This window comes from Perognathus longimembris, chromosome 1, assembly GCF_023159225.1.
Source record: "Perognathus longimembris pacificus isolate PPM17 chromosome 1, ASM2315922v1, whole genome shotgun sequence".
NCBI lineage: Eukaryota > Metazoa > Chordata > Mammalia > Rodentia > Heteromyidae > Perognathus > Perognathus longimembris.
The window spans coordinates 115,398,854-115,416,916 of record NC_063161.1 but is presented as its reverse complement, the minus strand read 5'-3'; the positions used below and the strand labels follow the sequence as shown (position 1 = coordinate 115,416,916).

The window sequence follows — 18,063 nt, the reverse complement described above, 5'->3', positions numbered from 1 at the left end:
CTTTCATGTTTTTGCTAATATGTGAAAATACATCCAAGATACAGGTCTAACATACTGATTCTGTTAACTTTGGCTTTTGAGTTTGGGGGTATATTTTTTTCTAGGAATACTAGAATTTCAATCAAGACTTGCACTTGCTAATCAGGTGCTTGTCCCCCAATCTTTTTTCTTTAGTTATATTTCAAGTGGCATTTTATAGATTCCCCACCCCTCCCCCCGCCCTCAGGGAGATCCTTCTACCAAAATCTCCTGGATAGTTGGCATTTCAGATGAGAGTCACCCCATCTGACTTGTTAATTGAGATTGGGGTAGCTTTTTGCTTAGACTGGTCTTTATCTTGAGTCTGTTTAATCTCTGCTTCCTGAGTAACTGGGACTATAGCTATGCACGACCATGCATAGCCTTTTTCTGTGATTTTGAGTGATAGGTTTTTCACCTGGTTTTTAAAATTTAATTTTATTATCAAGATGATGTACAGAGGAGTTACAATTACATATTCACCTGATGTTTTGATAGAGTTATTTCCTTTGGAATGGTGTTATTTACAAAATATCCATTCAGTTGTGTTTCACATTTGGGTCAAATCTAGAAGTCATGAACAATAATTATGAGATCTGAAAAGAGTAGGGAGAGCAAGTTAATGAGCATAAAACTAAACACTATTTTAATGTAGTGGGTAGCAAAGTGATCTCTAAGCCAGTAGGTGACAATATCTTTTGCAATGTATTTTTATCCAATAACTCAAATTTCTTAAATGTTGTGCACAGACACCATGTCTATCAGACAGTGACACCTGTGGACATTTAAGACTTTAGGTAACATCATTTCTGGCATAATTCTGGAGTAAACACATGTGGGATCCCAAAACTACTGTTATAGGTTCCTTAAGTTGGGGAGCAGAATGGGAGATGAAAACTGGACATCATTGTCCCTGTTACTTAGGGAATGCATTTGATGAATTCCAATGATTTGCTCTGTTGACTAAGGCAATATATGGTTGTTTTTTGTTATTATTTTAGTTGGGGAGGAATATGCCTCACTACCACTTTCTTTATATATATATATATTATTATCAAACTGAATTACAGAGAGGTTACAGTTTCATACATTAGGCATTGGATACATTTCTTGTACTGTTTGCTACCTCGTCCCTCATTCCCCCATTCCCCCTCCCCCTTTCCCTCCTCCTCCCCCCATGAGTTGTTCAGTTGTTCATTCATTTTCACCAAACAGTTTGTAAGTATTGCTCTTGTAGTTGTCTTTTTTTACCCTCTCACTACCACTTTCTAGCATCATATATGAGAGGAGGTGCTTGAAGGCACATGTGTATGTGTTTTCCTATTTGTCTTTGTAGTTAGAAAGGTCTAAGGCACATGATTTAAAAAAAATAAATTTGTACTTCCAGTGTCATGATGCATTCTTATCCATCTTGAGAAGGTCAGTAGAGTCATCTGTCAGAAAATATTTCTTTAGTACCTAATTATTGGTAACGTTATGTTAAGTTCTGTCTGAAGAAAACCACTTTGGAATTTTCAAAATTCACAGTGATAGCTGGAAAAATCTGAATTTCAACATTAAAAAAATAGGTTAAAAAACCTTCAGAAACAAGGTAAATTTTTCACACATCATTCATTCATTCTTGATTTATGCTGCTATTTCTTAGAGGTTTTTAGGTTACTTGTCATGACAAACATCACTGATTTCTGATTAGTACATTAATTATCCATATTCATTTCTTAATTTATTCAACAAATATTTATTTTCTCCTCCATGGGAAAATAGGTATCTCTGGAATGCTTGAGAATGTATTCTCTTAAGTGTGTTTAATATATTCACATTATAATTTTGTTTACACAATTGAACTTCATTGGTTATGCAATAGAGTTTGCTAAGTCAACATAAACTTGAGTACAACCCTTATACTATATATCACAAATTCTAGCTTCTTCAGGGTTCTGTGGCACTTTAATGGTTCTGTCCTCTAGGGTTTTACTATCATGTGACCTACTAATGTGTATATTGATGTAAGTTAATGACACTGTTCAGTTTTAGGATAGTGATCTCTTTGTTGAATGATATTATCTTGCTCTGAAAAGTTGATTTAGGATCAGTCTTTGGAGAGAACAATAAGTGAGATTAAAGTTGGACCTCTAACCCTTACAGTCTGATGGTTTGGAGCTTTTCTTCTAAGAGAGTATTGGCAACCTCTTAAACATGATTTGCAGCTTTCAGCCTTCTTGCAGCTCTCTGGGAAGAGGTGCTGATGCTCATCTGCACATCGACTTTCAATTCTTCCAGAATCTTTTAATCAGGAAGATCTGACCTAGATTTGCTGTTGTTACACACTGTCATTGTCACTAAATAAATTATATGTTATATTAGTCTTTTGGTCATATAATCTCCTATTACTGGCAGAATATATACTAAATTTTATAGGGTCCAGGTGTAGAATTTATTTCTGTAGCTAGCTTGTGTATTATTATTCTGGAATAGTTCTTCTAGAACAAAGTTCAGAACATAATTTCTGAAGCATTTCTAATGATCATTTTAATATTTATTATATCCAGTATTTTTATGGCCAAGTAAAATTTGTTGACTGTTGAACCATATATACCCAAGAGAAATGACAAGTCTTTGCCTAATTATTACACAATGTTAATTTACAAATAGTTTCCAAAATATGCCTGTCAGCTTCTTATTAGTAACTCAGTTCTCTATATGATAATTAATTCTGATGTAGGACTCCAGATACATCAGTAACATTCACTGAGCTTTTCAAATGCCTGTTTTTAACATATACCCTACTTCTAATGTCACATAGAACATAGACTTGATAATAAATTTTAATCATGTGGTTATTGTGAGGTTTCTGACCTCACTTTTTAAAAAACTTCTGGTATTATCTCAAGCCATAACAATCAACTATATCTTGGTTGTTCAAATAACTAAAGACAAAGAATTCACCAGACACATATCATATACCTTACTGTATATAAATATGTTTGGTTAGAAGGATGTTAAAGTATCTTATATAAAATGAACAGTCTAACGGAAGACTTATGCTCTACAAGTTTGAAGATGAGATGCATTTGTCTATATATTTTTAAAATTTTAATAGGAAAAGAGAGATTTCTTTTTATTTTCCTCGATTACTTTCCTGCAGTGAAGCATGAAACTTATAAACATACCTTCTGAAATTTATTTCAAACTTTCCTTCCCGGGCTGTCTTTGAACCATGATCCTCAGAGCTCAGCCTCTTAAGAAGCTAGGATTACAGGTGTGAGCCACCGGTGCCCGGCTCAAATTAATTTTGACCTAGCTCATTTTAAAATACAGGTTACTTGGGCATGGCTTAGTGGTAGTGCTTGCCTTGCATGCATGAAGCCCTGGGCTTGATTCCTCAGCACCACATAAACAGAAAAAGCTGGGAGTGGTGCTGTGGCTCAAGTGGTAGAGTGTTAGCCTTGAGCAAAAAAACCCAGAGACAGTCCTCAGGCCCTGAGTTGAAGCCCCAGAACCCGCCAAAAAAGAAGAAAAAATACAGGTTACTTGAAAATGGACAATGAATATATTTTGGCTGTTTGTTTAATTAATTAGTTAATTAATTTTTTAGTAATAATGTTGGGGCTTGAACTCAGTGCCTGTACATTGTTCCTTAGCTGTTTTGCTCAAGCCTGGTATTCTACCACTTGAGCCACTGCTCCACTTTTGGCTTTTGACTAGTTAATTGAAGATAAGTGTTAGGCATCTCACAGGCTTCCTTCCATAACTGGGTTGAAATCCTCAGATCTCAGCCTCCTGAATAGTTTCAGGCTTGAGTCACTGCTTCCTGGCTTGTTTGTTTAATATTCTAGATATAAATATATATACTGAGAGAGAGAAAGAGAGAGAGGATAGAGAAGAGAGAGAGAGAAAGAGAGCGGGAAAGAGAGAAAGAGAGAGAGAGAGAGAGAATTGGTAGACCTTGAGTACTTTTCCATTCAGCTAGAGGTAGAATAGAGGAGATGGCAGCAGATTGTGTGTTCGTAGTGTGAATTTTGTGCCTCAGTGGAGAGAATGGAACTTCTGAAGGCCCAAAAGTGAAGAAATACCATTTGCCTTTTTGTTTCTTTTGGTAGTAGCTGACTGTCTCTACTTTGCACATCATCTCTGTCCTTGACTTTGCTCCTAATAGCAACCCTAGTTTGTAATACTTTTCCTTTTAATACTTTGCTCATTCTCCAAAGTCCAGTGCCAGGTATGACTCTTCTACAAACACCTCAGAACATTCAAGTCCCGCATGGAATCTTTTTTCCCTGGTAATACTACAGCATCCTACAGCATGTATCGCCCATATTATTCATTGGAGCAGTTGCATTGTAATCTACCCTGTCCTGGTGTGTGTGTGTGTGTGTGTGTGTGTGTGTGTGTGTGTGTGTGTGTGTGTGTGTGTGTGTGTCTGTGTGTGTGTGTGTGTGTCTGTGTGTCTGCGTGTTTGTCAGTCATGGGGCTTGAACTCTGGGCCTGGGTGCTGTCCCTGACCTCTTTAGCTCAAGGATAGCACTCTGCCACTTTGAGCCACAGTACCACTCTGGTTTTCTGGTGGTTTCATTGGAGATAAGAGTCTCACAGACTTTCTTGCCCGGGGCTGGCTTTGAACTGTCATCCTCAGATCTCAGCCTCCTAAGTAGCTAGGATTACAGGTGTGAGCCACTGGTGCCAGGCTATTTATATATTTTGTATACGTGTTTTGTTTACCTAACTTGATACACAATACCTCTGAGGGCACAATACCGATGGCAGAGGTATCTGATTCTGTTTTGTATCTACTGTAATACCTGCCAAAAGTCCATAGCATTCAGATGAACAAACTCAGCCAACTGGTTCACTCTCATTTCTTTTTTTTTTTTAAGCACATTTCTGAATTGTCTCATATTTATGAACCACTCCTACTCTATCAGGAAAGAAACTTGGAGAGGGGGAAGCAAAGAAGGAAGCGAACTCACATTTACTTAACACATTCCATGTGCTAGTCCTCAGGCTGAGCTTTGCTCATTGAATCTGCAAACCCATCATAATGGAGATTCACCCTTGTTCCCTAACTTACAAGTGGCAGAGAGAGCTGGAACTAAAAAGTTTTTCATCTCTCAAGACTTGGTTCATTGTATCACAACATACTACCTCTCAGATAAATTCAAGAAAATTGGTACTAGTATTATAATATTAATAAGTTTAAAGCTATAATATTACCATCATATTAATTATGTTAATTGATATTAAAGTTATAAGTATTGACAAATTCAGAGAATTCTTGCCTTATAAACTACCACCTTAAAATATGAAACTCCGGGGCTGGGGATATGGCCTAGTGGCAAGAGTGCTTGCCTTGTATATATGAGGCCCTGGGTTCAATTCCCCAGCACCACATATACAGAAAATGGTCAGAAGTGGCACTGTGGCTCAAGTGGCAGAGTGCTACCCTTGAGCAAAAAGAAGCCAGGGACAGTGCTCAGGCCCTGACTCCAAGCCCCAGGACTGGCCAAAAAAAAAAAAAAAAAGAAACTCCATTAGTATATTTTGAATGACTTACAAAGTTGTGAAATCAACTTTTTCTTAAGAAATAAAGCATAAATATTAAATAAAGTCATAATGAACATTCAGTTATAAAACCTGAATATATATTTTGAAAACCACTTGGCTTTTATTTTATATTTGTAAATTTTATTTATATGCCATCCCTAATATTACTTATATCAAATATTTACTTATACCATTACTTATATCAAATAATTATAAATATGTTGTGTTTTGTGCTAGGTAGACAGACAAGATTGTGCTAGGTAGCATACCCTACTCTTGAGCTTGCTCTGTAGACTAAAGTGGCCTCAAATTCTTGATCCTCTTTCCTCACTCTCCCAGAATTACACACATGTGCTACTATGCCTGAATAAATATGATTTCTAATCCATCTTAATATTAATGTTAGTATCAACAAAGAGTAATAATGTTAGGCATTTATTTGTAAAACCAGTCTGCATTTGCTTACTTAGCAATGATTTGGTCTAGTGCAAAGATGTTTGATGCTAAGTCATAGGGCTTATGCTCTACTCAACTGAAATTGACAAGGAGATGACTGACAGTGATAGCTAATATAAAGGAGTGAGTGAAGGTTCTGGAGGGGGATTCGGGTAAGTGATAACCAGTGATCATAGATAGTCTGCATGCCTCAAATGCCCAAATCTGATATAAAAAGGTTCTCAAGTTCTACCCCATGCAATGGATATTAAAGCCTTGAGATAAAGTTCTTGTGCAGAGGCATGAAAAAGATTGGATTTTATATCTGAATAAAGTGTGAATGTTGGTAACAATGTTTCTTTTCATTTTATTCCTCAGCACCTATAACCCAGGGAACTGGAGTCAACTTCCCAATTGGAGAAATCCCAAGCCAACCTTACTATCATGACATGAACTCCGGGGTTAATCTGCAGCGGTCACTGTCTTCTCCACCAAGCAGGTAATGGAAAGAGGAGCTTCTTATGTTCTCATCCTATATGCAGAGAGGTAGGTAGGCTGATAAGCAGTTAGACAGGTAGGTAGATAGGCAGATGGGCAGGAAGATATGCAGACAAATAGAAATGTAGGTGCATAAAGAGAGAAGAAATAAAACAGTTTTAATTAGTCTTTCTTGCTGTAATTTATTTTGGGTATTTTCAAACTGAATACAATTGTCGTTATAAGAACTTAAATCTTTTTTTAAAGGATAAAACAACTATAAAAATATATAAACATGATTTTTTTTCTGTGCTTTGAAATCTAATTCTTTATATTAACCTATTTTGGGAGGGTAGTTTTTGAAATGATATTACTGTGTCAACGATCCCTGGCTTATAACTGATCTGCCCTTGTAACTGTGAGCCTAATCCTGCACACTTGGATAAAGAAATATGAAAGGTAAAAGAAAAACATTAGAATCAAAAGGCCTTACTCTAGGCCAGAGTTTTTGCTTAGCTATGCTTTTTGATGAAGTTCGTTAACTTTTTGGTACCAGTGCAAGTCTGAACCTGCTCTGAGGTTTTGATTAACTAGTTGAAAAATAAGGTTTCTTTGCTTTTAAGTTTTATTGTAACATTTATTTTCTCTTGTGGCTTTCTTTTGGCAACTTTGCAAATATTTAGATATGTTGTTTTATTTTTATAAATTAGATCCACACATGTAAAGTACCATCTCATTTCAGGTCATTACATGTCCATTATTATCAAACATAAAAACATACATGAGTCCCAAAGCAAAACATACTTTTGTCTATGTCAATTTTTAAAAATAGAAGAACATCTAGATAAGATTTGGCCTAGACTGTCTCAACAATGTAAAATTGACTACATTTAAATTAGCTAGAGGAATAGCCATGTTTATATGTTTATTAACTGGGGTCAATTTTATGATCAAATTATTTGCATGTAATTAAATTGTGTAATAAAATAATTGGGTCTATTGTCACTAAAATTATCTCTAACAAGACTGAGATATTAACTATATGATAGGTTTTCCACATTTGAACTGAAAATAATAATTTGTTACTTTGCTAGGATCAATATGTTCTCAGCTTGGATCTTTATTCAATAGCATATACTATGTCCTTCATAATTAAGAATTTAAAACTTTTATTACATTGTAACAAAAATAATGACTTCCCAATTTTAAACTTTTCATACCTCTGATGACTCATAGATAAAAGAATTAGGTGAAAAGGAGAATTAAAAATGAAAGTTCTGGCCCGGTATATAGTATCATTCTAAATTTCACTTTTTAGATTGAATTTGGCAGTCACCTCCTTTTCTTCCTTGACCTTAAGAATAAAGGATCAGCAATCTCATTTTTTAGGAGGAGGTAAAGAATACATGTGATAGTTTATAATCAGTAAAGTACTATATAAATTTTATTATTATCTTTAATTACAGAGATAATACTAAATAACTATCTTTTAAATGTTAACCACTTAACAAAGAGCTTTACAGTTAATAACTCATTTAATTTTCTTGACTCAACCACTTTGAAGTAGATTTTATCATTTCCGTTTTATAGATGATTAAACTGATTTTAGAAAATCAGTTCTCTATTAAGAACAAATAGATGACTTAGTCAGGATTTGTGACTTTGAAAGCTCTTGTTCTGCTGTATTCCATTACATTATATCTGAATGACTATGAACACTTGTCAAAGGCAAGTATTAGATAAATAAGCATTATTATTATTGATAATTATATTACAAATCAAGTTCAATGTGTTTTCATTTGTCAGAGTAGGGTCTGAAATCAGGGCCTTATGCTTGCTATGTAGAGGTTCTGTTACTTGAGACATGCCTCTAACTTCAAGTTCAATCTGTTATTAAGCACAATTTTAATATTAGCCACATTGAATTTACTTTTTAAAACTGGAACTTCTTTGGAAGAATTTCTGAGATAGGTAAATATAATGAACACTGTATTTCTTAGTCAGTAAATTGTTATAAGATGGCATGACAGCTAGAAATATTTGCTATTCATGTTGATACTTATGTAGTTACTATTCTTTCAAAATGTCTTTATGTTGTGTTTTTGGAAACATGCCACACTAAAAATTGTCTCAAATATTTTTGTTTGTGAGGCACTTACTTTGAATTCATAAGTTTGAATTCAGAGCATCATGCTTGCTCCCCTTGCTTGATCATGGAGCTGACACTCTACCACGTGAGCCACACCACCAGCCCATCTTTTTGTTGGTTATTTTGGAGTTTTGAGTCTTGAGCACTTTTCCATCCGGGTTGACACTGAACCACAATGCTCTAGTTTTTAGCTCACTGAGTAGGATGACAGACATGAACCACTATTGCAGGTTCAGGTCATTTATTTGTAAATGCTACACCTCTTCTTGGAAATTCCAATTAATGTAATTATTGTCGTATTTTAACAGCAAAAGACCGAAGACTATATCTATAGATGAAAATATGGAGCCCAGTCCTACAGGAGACTTTTACCCCTCTCCAAATTCACCAGCTGCTGGAAGTCGAACATGGCATGAAAGAGATCAAGGTGGGTAATGAGGTGATGTTTCCAGGAACATCAGACTACATGGTTTCATGTAGTCAAAATCTTGTAGGAAAACCAGCATGGACTTATCTTTTCTTTGTGAAATGATTTTTAGTAAAATTATTCTTAAAATAATATAGTAGCCAAATATTAGCAAAGTTACAAAATCCTATTATAACATGTTTTATGATACTTTTAGAACCCACAGTTATGTATATATAAGAGGTTGTGGTCTGTCTATAGTTATTGGTTAAATTGCAGCAGAACCCAAGTTCTGATTCCATTTGATCAGATAGCTCTTCTTTGTGGAGCACTTCAGGGAGGAGCCCCATTTCTAAGCACTTTGGAGGACCAACTCCGGAAAGTTCTCATTTAAAGGAAGACATAATTTATTTTAGAAGTTATTAAAGCACAAACAGTAAACAAAAGCATATTGTAAGAAGGTTTGCATTTGAGTCAATCTAGTTGTATTTTCTAGATAAAACTATAATCCCGTTCAAGGGCAGCTTGGGAGAGAAATACGCTTTTAAGAAATGAATACTTTTTAACTATTGCCTGGCTTGGCTCTTTTTCCTAAAGCATATTGAATTTTAATGCATTTCATCACTCATACCCATGCCTTTCTCCACATTGAGGGCATATTAAGCATAGATGAAGAAAAAGAGCTAACTGCAATTTTATGTGTATGGATACAAATACAATTTTACATCAATTCCATAAGATGCATCTGGAAGTTGCTTTTTGAATCATATCCCATATTTTAAATAATTCTACATTTTATCGTGATCAAGTTACTCTTTACTAATGGTTTCTATCCCAAGTCGTGGCTCTATTGGAACTTAGCAACAGTTTCTTTTCAAGATTTCCTCTTGATGCTCAAAGTTTTTAAAGAGCGGCATTGACCTTAAAATAAACTTCAGAAACCTTATTTAAAAAAAAAACACACCTCCTTCTTGAGGGCATTGGACTTCGAGTCAGTTAGGTGCCCTTTAGCATGGTGATATTTCAACTAATAAAGAAATGAGGAGACAAGGGACAGACAAAAGTAGAGCCAAGTGCTGAGCTGGGCAGTAAGTTTCAGAATGACACTGGCTGTGTGCCTGTGAAGGAATGTCATTTAGTATGAGAAGGATCATTTTATGAAATGACTTGGAGATAGCTGAAGAGTAGACAAAAGTAGACAAAAATCATTCTCAGAAAACATAAATTAACATTTTAGCACTCCCCTGCTTCATATCCATCAGAAACTCTCCATTGCTCTTTGGACAAAGTCAGAATTTCTTAGTTTGACCAATGAATCCAAATTCCCTAAGTTGCTATTCTGCCTTTCCTTCTGTCTTCACCTGAGCTTGATGTTTTGTTTGGATTTGGTAAGGCAACACCCAGGACCTTGTCTTCAAACTCTTCCTCTGCCAAATTCTTTGGCATCCTTAAGGGCTCAGGAATTTCAATCCAAATTAGGTTCTTGTTTTTGTTTGTTGGTAAGCAGTATTACCACTTCATTGTTCTTGTAACTTTCCCTATTTATAATAATAATAGTCATAATAATTGTTAATTGTCTAAATGTGTCTGCATCATTGTTGTCACCGACACAATAGGACACATGTGCATTCTTAGTAAAACCACAATAAATATTTGTTGTGTAAACAAACTGTGATAGTCAACCCATCCCATTAGTGAAGTATAGAAGAACCTGCGTTGTAAAACTATGAAAGCAAGACTTTCGACTCTTTATATCTTATTGCTTGTTTTACTGACATTGTCAGTGCATTCTAAACAAAGCTATATTTTCCCTGTCAGAAAATTATTCTGGGAAAGATTCTAATGGTAATAATAATAACATTTTGAATGAGTGGGAATGGATGTATTGCTCAGGAAATTGTTGGTGTTCTTTATTATAGAGTGTCACTTTGTAAGAATTGATTCCTCTTTCAGCCTATTCCATTAAGCCAATCTCAATTCATATTATAAAACATTTCTGAAAAGTAGAAGGGAAACTGTCACTCTTTTTCTTTGTGAAGTCATTGCATTGTCATGGTGATTTTCTATTGTCAAAATGACTACAATTATTAGAGAAGTCTGTAAAGGCATATTGAGAGTAAGGAAGAGTATTCCCTTCTCATGCAGGTTTAGAAAGAAAAAGTCTTGTCACTTTAATTCTGAAGACCCTGAAGACTTTGTAATGTGCACAATAAGCTATTGTGGAAAGAAGGCTTCATTGACATTGACAAAATGAAGGCAGTACACAGTACTAGCTTTATAAATTTACTAAGTCCAATAGAGTCCTTTTGTTCTTAGAAAATTACTTTTTTGAAAATTTGCAAAATAAAATCCCCACAGTTGTTCTTGTCCATCCTCATCTGTTCTTTAGGTGTACTTTTCTGTCCAAAGCACCAATAGAGTATCATTTTAGTATTTGTAATGACTTTAATGGGTCTATGGTTCTTTTTCCCACAAAGCCCTATACTAACTAATCAATAACTACTTAATCGTAGTGTTCTTGTGTTTTTGGTGGCAAAAATATCTTGAAATTGGCAATTATTTATTTCCTGGGTATATACCTTAATCTATTACTGATAAGTTTACATTAAAATATTTTTTATCAAAACATCTAGGAAAACTGATTGTGAAATATGAGAACTAATTATAATGGTTCAGTCTGAAACATCAATCTAAATCATTAAGATTTTTTTCAAATAGGCAAAAATAAAGGATGAAAGATGACCAAATTTAATATACCTATTTTGACATAGAATGTAGATTTCAGGTTATATCATATGTAATTTTTAAAATAATTTACTTTGAAAATATTTATTTGAGCATACATAAACATAATTATATAGTTAATATTACATATTTTTTTCTTTATTTTCTTTTTTTCCTTTCTGTGCCGCTATTGGGTCTTGAACTCAGAACCTGATATTCTTTCTCTTAGCTTTTTTGCTCAAGGCTGATGCTCTACCACTTGAGGCAGAGCTCTATCCAGCTTTTTTTGGTGTTAAATCGGATATGAGTCTCATGGACTTTCCTTCCTGCTTTGACTGGCTTTAAACTGTGATCTTCACTCAGGTCTCAGTTTCCTGACTGGCTAGGACTATAGGCATCAACCACCAGCTCCAGCTATTTTGATCCTTTTCAAAACCCAAAGTTAAAATTTCCTAATTATAAAAAATAATTTAGAATTTTGCAAATATAAACATTAATATTATTAAACTAAACAGTCAATAGTGTTAATAGTGGTTAAGAGATTCTGTACTTTGCTTACATTTCTTCTGATGGGGAGAAAAAGATGTAAAGTTTGTCAATACTACATTATGTAATATTTATCTTTTGATTTAATATTTTATACATAGAGAAGAGAAGACTTTTGGGTTATTAACAAAGTGATAAAGAGCAATCACTATGTTTCTTTCATTTGTTCTAGAATATTTTTCTTCATTTAGTTTCTTATGAATCCTGGGTCTCCTTAAACTCCTGGCTGTCTCTAACTCTAATGAACATTTATTATGGTGCTTGAGATGGAACACAGGGCCTCACCCACGCAAGGCAAGCACTCTACCACTGACTATACCTCACAACCCTGAGCACTTGTTTAAGACTTCAATGGACAAGTGCATAAAATAAGGTTAATTTTTCAATATGAGGCTGAAATCTGTCTGAACACTCACAAAAAGACTATCATTATCTTGTCTACATTTAAGTTTTTCTACCTGGGTCAGTTCACAGAAAGATTTGCTTTCTGGATAAAGTACTTTCCTAGATATCATTAAAGCAGTCTGTTGTAATTTCTGATATGCAAAGTAATGAGACACATCATTGTTATTCCTGTAATTCAAGTTACTTCCATGAGGCTAAGTCCAGTTCTAATGTCCAGAAATTTGACAGACTGCTATTTGCTTGAACATTTGAAGCAATCATTTATCAAGGTCACTGTGACCCTGCCATTCTAATAGTCATTGATTCATCTATGTCTGAATATAAAACTCCAAAAACATTACTTAATAGACATTAGTGAGGAAAATGTAATAGGGTAAATATATTTGTAATAAATAGTTGAGAATTTCTAAATGGATAATTCAATAGCTTCTAGTCTAATGAACATTAAAACAACTTGTAAGCTTAGATAAATGTAAATTTAATTTTCATGCTGTATAGTTTTATTGATTTCTACACATTTAGAATTTGAGATGATCTGGCTCCATTAACATTTATAAAATGCCTATCATATGCCAGGAATTTTATGGGCACTGGGCACACAAATATGATGAAATGAACCTTCCAGCTCTGGACCTGATGAACAGAAAAATGATTTTTACTAGCACAAAACGGAATTTCACAGAAAGTAAATTATATAAACTAAATTATAAGGTCGTTTTATTCATACTTTAGTGCTAGCTTTCTTTTAAGCACCATGAGTAGTAGCCTTACATAAAATCAGAAAATTGGTATATTATAAAAATCAGTAATACTTGGTGTATTGGTAATTAGATTTTAAGAATAGTTTAAAAACCAAACAAATATAAAATAAGGAATATTTATACATTATGTTCTGGTTTCTATAGGTGCTAGAAAATAAAAAAATGCTAATTAAAAATGTTGAATATGTAAAACAGTGGTAGAGTATTTGCCTAACATGTACAAGGCCCTACATTGGATTCTCAGCACATTAAAAAAAAGTCTGTCTATATTCATGTGAATGTGCAAGTCATAGTGATTTTACTTAAGAAATTTTACAAATATTTTCCATAGTAAAGTGATCTTAAGTGTTTTACTGAATTTCAGTTAGTACTTTATAGATTTCAGTCTGTATGTAGCATCACTAAATGAGTTAAGTCAAATAGCCCACAGGAACACTGAAGACTAGAGTTATATGATCTATTTAATATCTTGGGCTCACTAGGGACATAAACTGTAAATAATAGTGTGGTAACATCCGGATAGAACCAGAATCCAACACCAGCGTTTAATCTGAGTTTAAGGAATGTTTACACATATGCAAAGCAGTAAATTTAACTTGAGAGATTCTAACTAAACTTTTTCTTTCATTCATGAATGACTACTTAGAATATGAAGTGCACTGTTGTGTGCTCTGAATATACAGAAGATGCTATTTATCTTTTTAAAAGATTTGAAAACTCGGGGCTGGGGACATGGCTTAGTGGCAAGAGCGCTTGCCTCGTATACATGAAGTCTTCGGTTCGATTCCCCAGCACCACATATACAGAAAATGGCCAGAAGTGGCGCTGCAGCTCAAGTGGCAGAGTGCTAGGCTTGAGCAAAATGAAGCCAGGGACAGTGCTCAGGCCCCGAGTCCAAGGCCCAGGACTGGCAAAAAAAAAATTAAAAAAAAAAAAGATTTGAAAACTCATCTTTCAGGGAGCATTTGGTTTTAAATTTGGGGAAACAGTGCTAGAACCCTAACTTTCACATGACAAAGGACAGAATCTCAAGGTTCTCTTAGTCTGTGGGGACTGAGTAACTAGGCATTCTCCACAGAAGGAGAGAGGGCTGGTGGCTGTCTTTGGGGACGAATCAAACAACAATTCCTCACATACTTCTGGTTGGCATCAGAAAGCTTAAATAGCCAATGCCCAAACACTGAATCTTGAGCCAGAAAATAAGGGAAAATTCATATCGATGTCCTTTGGTGGATTAATGTCAAGAGGAGCTGTTTTGATTTATAAAAACAGTTTTTGAGTTTCTTTGTTGAGCATCTTTCAATAAAAAGAATCTCGTCTATCAACATCGCTGATAAGAAATTGATTTTTCAGACATAGATACAGATTATTAATCCCCTTAGTGAAACATTATTCGATTTCCTTATTTGATAGTGAAGAAGTCCAAAGCTCTGAGAAATTGTCTTGCATAAAGTATCCCATTGTGGAATTGAAACCTCTTTGTAAGACCACTTACTAGTAACTAAGAAAAAAGTATCCCACTCATGATATCCAGAACTTAGGCTTTCTTTATTAAAAGCTAACTTTTTTCTCTTTCTGTTATCTTACAACCTCCCTGGAGAATCCATATATTTGTAAATGTATTTGTATGGGGAGAAATAAATTAGAAGAATTTTAACACTACTACTTGAGTTTTGCAGACAAACAGTTTCTCTAGAGACCTTCAGGGCCAACCTTCTAGAACTACAATAAGAGAACAGAAGTGAATTTGTTCATTTTCAGGGATCTGGAAGAATTGTCAAAACAAAGTTTTCAGATGGTAAAATGTATGTATGTCTATGTTCATAAAATCAACCTCCTAATATTAGTAGTAGGACAAAATATTTTTGATCTAATGAGAAAGGGTAAGTATGAATACTTATGTGGAGAAGAGCTGGTTTGGAATGAATGACACAACACATATTTTAAGGGTTTTTGCTAGGAAAAGTAGCGATAAATGTAAAGTGAATCTCTACCCAACTTTCATGTTAACAGTGTTTTACTAGTTTTGTTGCAGTTGTTAACTTCCAGTTTTTAAAGAAGTATTTTAAAGAAAATCATGTTATTTGCTTTTAAATATTGTCAAGAGCTTCTAACCATTTTTATATTCTCACAATACCAGTATCAGTCTGACAAATACAATGATATTTCTTTAATATAACCTAATGTATCGTGAATGCAAGCTTAAATTCCTCAGAATTCCTTAAAGGTTGTTGTGTTTGAATTAGAATTCAAATGTGGTCCCCATATCTTATTTATTCTTTCAGCTCTGTTTATTCTAAAGGAGTAATCCTTACTCTTCTTTCTGTATCATTTATCTGTTGATGAAAACCATAATAATTGTGCTCAGCAAGGATTTTTGACTGAGGAAAATAAGATGTCACTGCAATTTTGTGGCTACCATTTATTTGGTACTTACTATCTTTCAGGTAGTGATTTAAGTTCATATACATTTTTGCCTTTAAATCCTACAGAAAACCCAATCTACAGATTATTAAACTAATCACTACCAACACAGGCAATGCTAGATTCTGAGCTTCCTTTGTGTTCAAGTATTTCAGATTTAAAAATCTGTCAGAGTCAAAGAATTAGACAATCTTCAGCAATCCCTAACTTGAAAATCTAACTTTTTGAGAGCCAACATGATGTTGCAAGTGGAAAATTCCATACCTGACCTCATGTTTTGAGTTGCACACTCGAAATACTATAGAAAACTACCTTCAGGCTATGTGGATAAGGTGTACATGAAGCATAAATGAATTTCGTGTTTAGACATGGATCCCCTCCTCAAAGTATCTCAGTATGTGTATATAAATATAAAATATGAAGAAAAATCTGAAACACTCTGGTCCCAAACATTCATAGAATGCCTTGCAATCTGCCCTTGAGTCTTTAAGCCTTCACTAGCATGGATCTCTGAAAATTCTGAAAGTTTCACATTTCATAAATTACCTTTTATATGTTTATTTTAAATACTCGCACTTAATAACTCAATAATTGGACTGTTTATGTGCTTGGAGGCACCACATGTTTTTGCTTTATACCTTAGGAATGCGCAATTCTCACAGATACATGCTCTGTCCTGCACTATTCTGCTACAACAAATGATTGATAGAGATTGAGTTATTATAACAGAACCTTGTTATGGGATCAGTGTCTCCTACTTTGAAAACAAATGACTCAGCCAGACGGCAGCATTTATTCTCTCTAAATGACTAGGGACATAGCAATAGGAGACCATTATCCTGTGACAAGATTCTATTTCATTGACATTATCTCACAAATGTAATTGGTCCATTACTAAATAGAGGTTTTGTTACTGATCAATTTTACGTGATTTCTAAAACCATTAGGATAATAAATATACCATCATTGTAATTTCATTGACATACATTTTTAAAATTTACATTTGTTGGAGCCAAAATACAGATTTAAGTTGAACTTAAACACTACTATTTATGTCAGTTTTGACTACCTTTCCTTTAAAAGAAAAAGAGTAATGTGCAGTAACTGCATTGTGCTCTGAAGCTGACAACCTTAAAATTTTCATGATTTTTTTTCCTTCTCACTTAACCATATCAGATCATAATTGTTCCCAGTCAATTAGTGTACTACCTCACAGCAATTATTTTTATTTGAAACAAGTTCCAGTTCATTTTTAGGATTTTCCTGTAAACCTACTAAAGTAATGCATCATAGTTGAGTCAACTCTAACTGATAGCAGCATGGAAAACAATAGCATCAGTAACAACAGAAACATTGCAGCATCTCATAGCATAAGTGTTTCTAAATGAGTGGCTTTTCCCCCCACTGTTCTCTAAAAACTCATCTGTAATCTTGTTAAATTAGAACTCTTCCAGTATCTTTCTGGCTTTTACAGTTAAGGTTACGGTATTGATTGTATTTTATAGTCCATAGCTCTCAGATGCTTAACACTAATAAGCTTCTACAGTGAGAGTTCTCCCAAGAGGCACTGTGAATACCAGTTATTTACCTATGCTGATGTTTAGTAAATGACTAAAATATACTCCAAATCCTGCATAATTATTTGGCATGTATTTTCTTATTCCTTTCAGAGTAGGTTTTTCTAATATTATGCATGACACTATCATTGTCTGATAAAATGAAAATTTTAACCGACAAAAGCATTTTAAAATATTTTTAATATGTAGTTTTATTTATTCAACTTTTATTCTTTAAGTACTATGCTTCATTATTCAAAGTTTTTGTTGTTGTTGTTTAACTGCCTTAGGAAGGTTTTGTAAGCATCAAAGGGATTTGAGCTTTAACTTTGTATTGGATATAGGTGTAGCCTGGAGTCCTTCTTTTTAATAGAGATGTCTTAAAATAGAGACTTGTAGTAACGTGCTACTCAATTTAACTTGGGTTAAAATATGGCAACAGACATATCAACCATCACAGATTGTTTCAAGCTCATGAAGAATACAGTGATATGCTTGAGTGTAATTAGGATTAAATACCTCAATAATTAAATGAGTTTTTCTTTATAAAGAACTGATTTTTTTAAGTTGAGAGCTCTGCTTAAGATTATCTCCTTACACTGACTGTCAATTTTATAGTTG

General features: G+C 34.1%; 1 protein-coding gene and 1 long non-coding RNA gene across 10 annotated transcripts in view; one reads left to right on the top strand and one right to left on the bottom strand.

The window, feature by feature from the left end:
* Window positions 1-18,063, top strand: part of Nfib (nuclear factor I B) — a 228,092-nt gene that overhangs the window by 161,524 nt on the left and 48,505 nt on the right. For all 9 annotated transcript variants that reach the window (XM_048350549.1, XM_048350717.1, XM_048350377.1 and 6 more), the window contains exons 5-6: window positions 6,373-6,493; window positions 8,929-9,047. In XM_048350549.1, coding sequence (XP_048206506.1) covers window positions 6,373-6,493; window positions 8,929-9,047 — 240 coding nt within the window. The remainder of the gene's footprint in view (window positions 1-6,372; window positions 6,494-8,928; window positions 9,048-18,063) is intronic.
* On the bottom strand, window positions 14,088-17,887 carry LOC125355052. Its single transcript, XR_007211588.1, has 2 exons — window positions 14,410-17,887; window positions 14,088-14,179 (listed from the first exon to the last, which is right to left on the bottom strand). It is a non-coding gene; the product is annotated as an uncharacterized LOC125355052 (long non-coding RNA).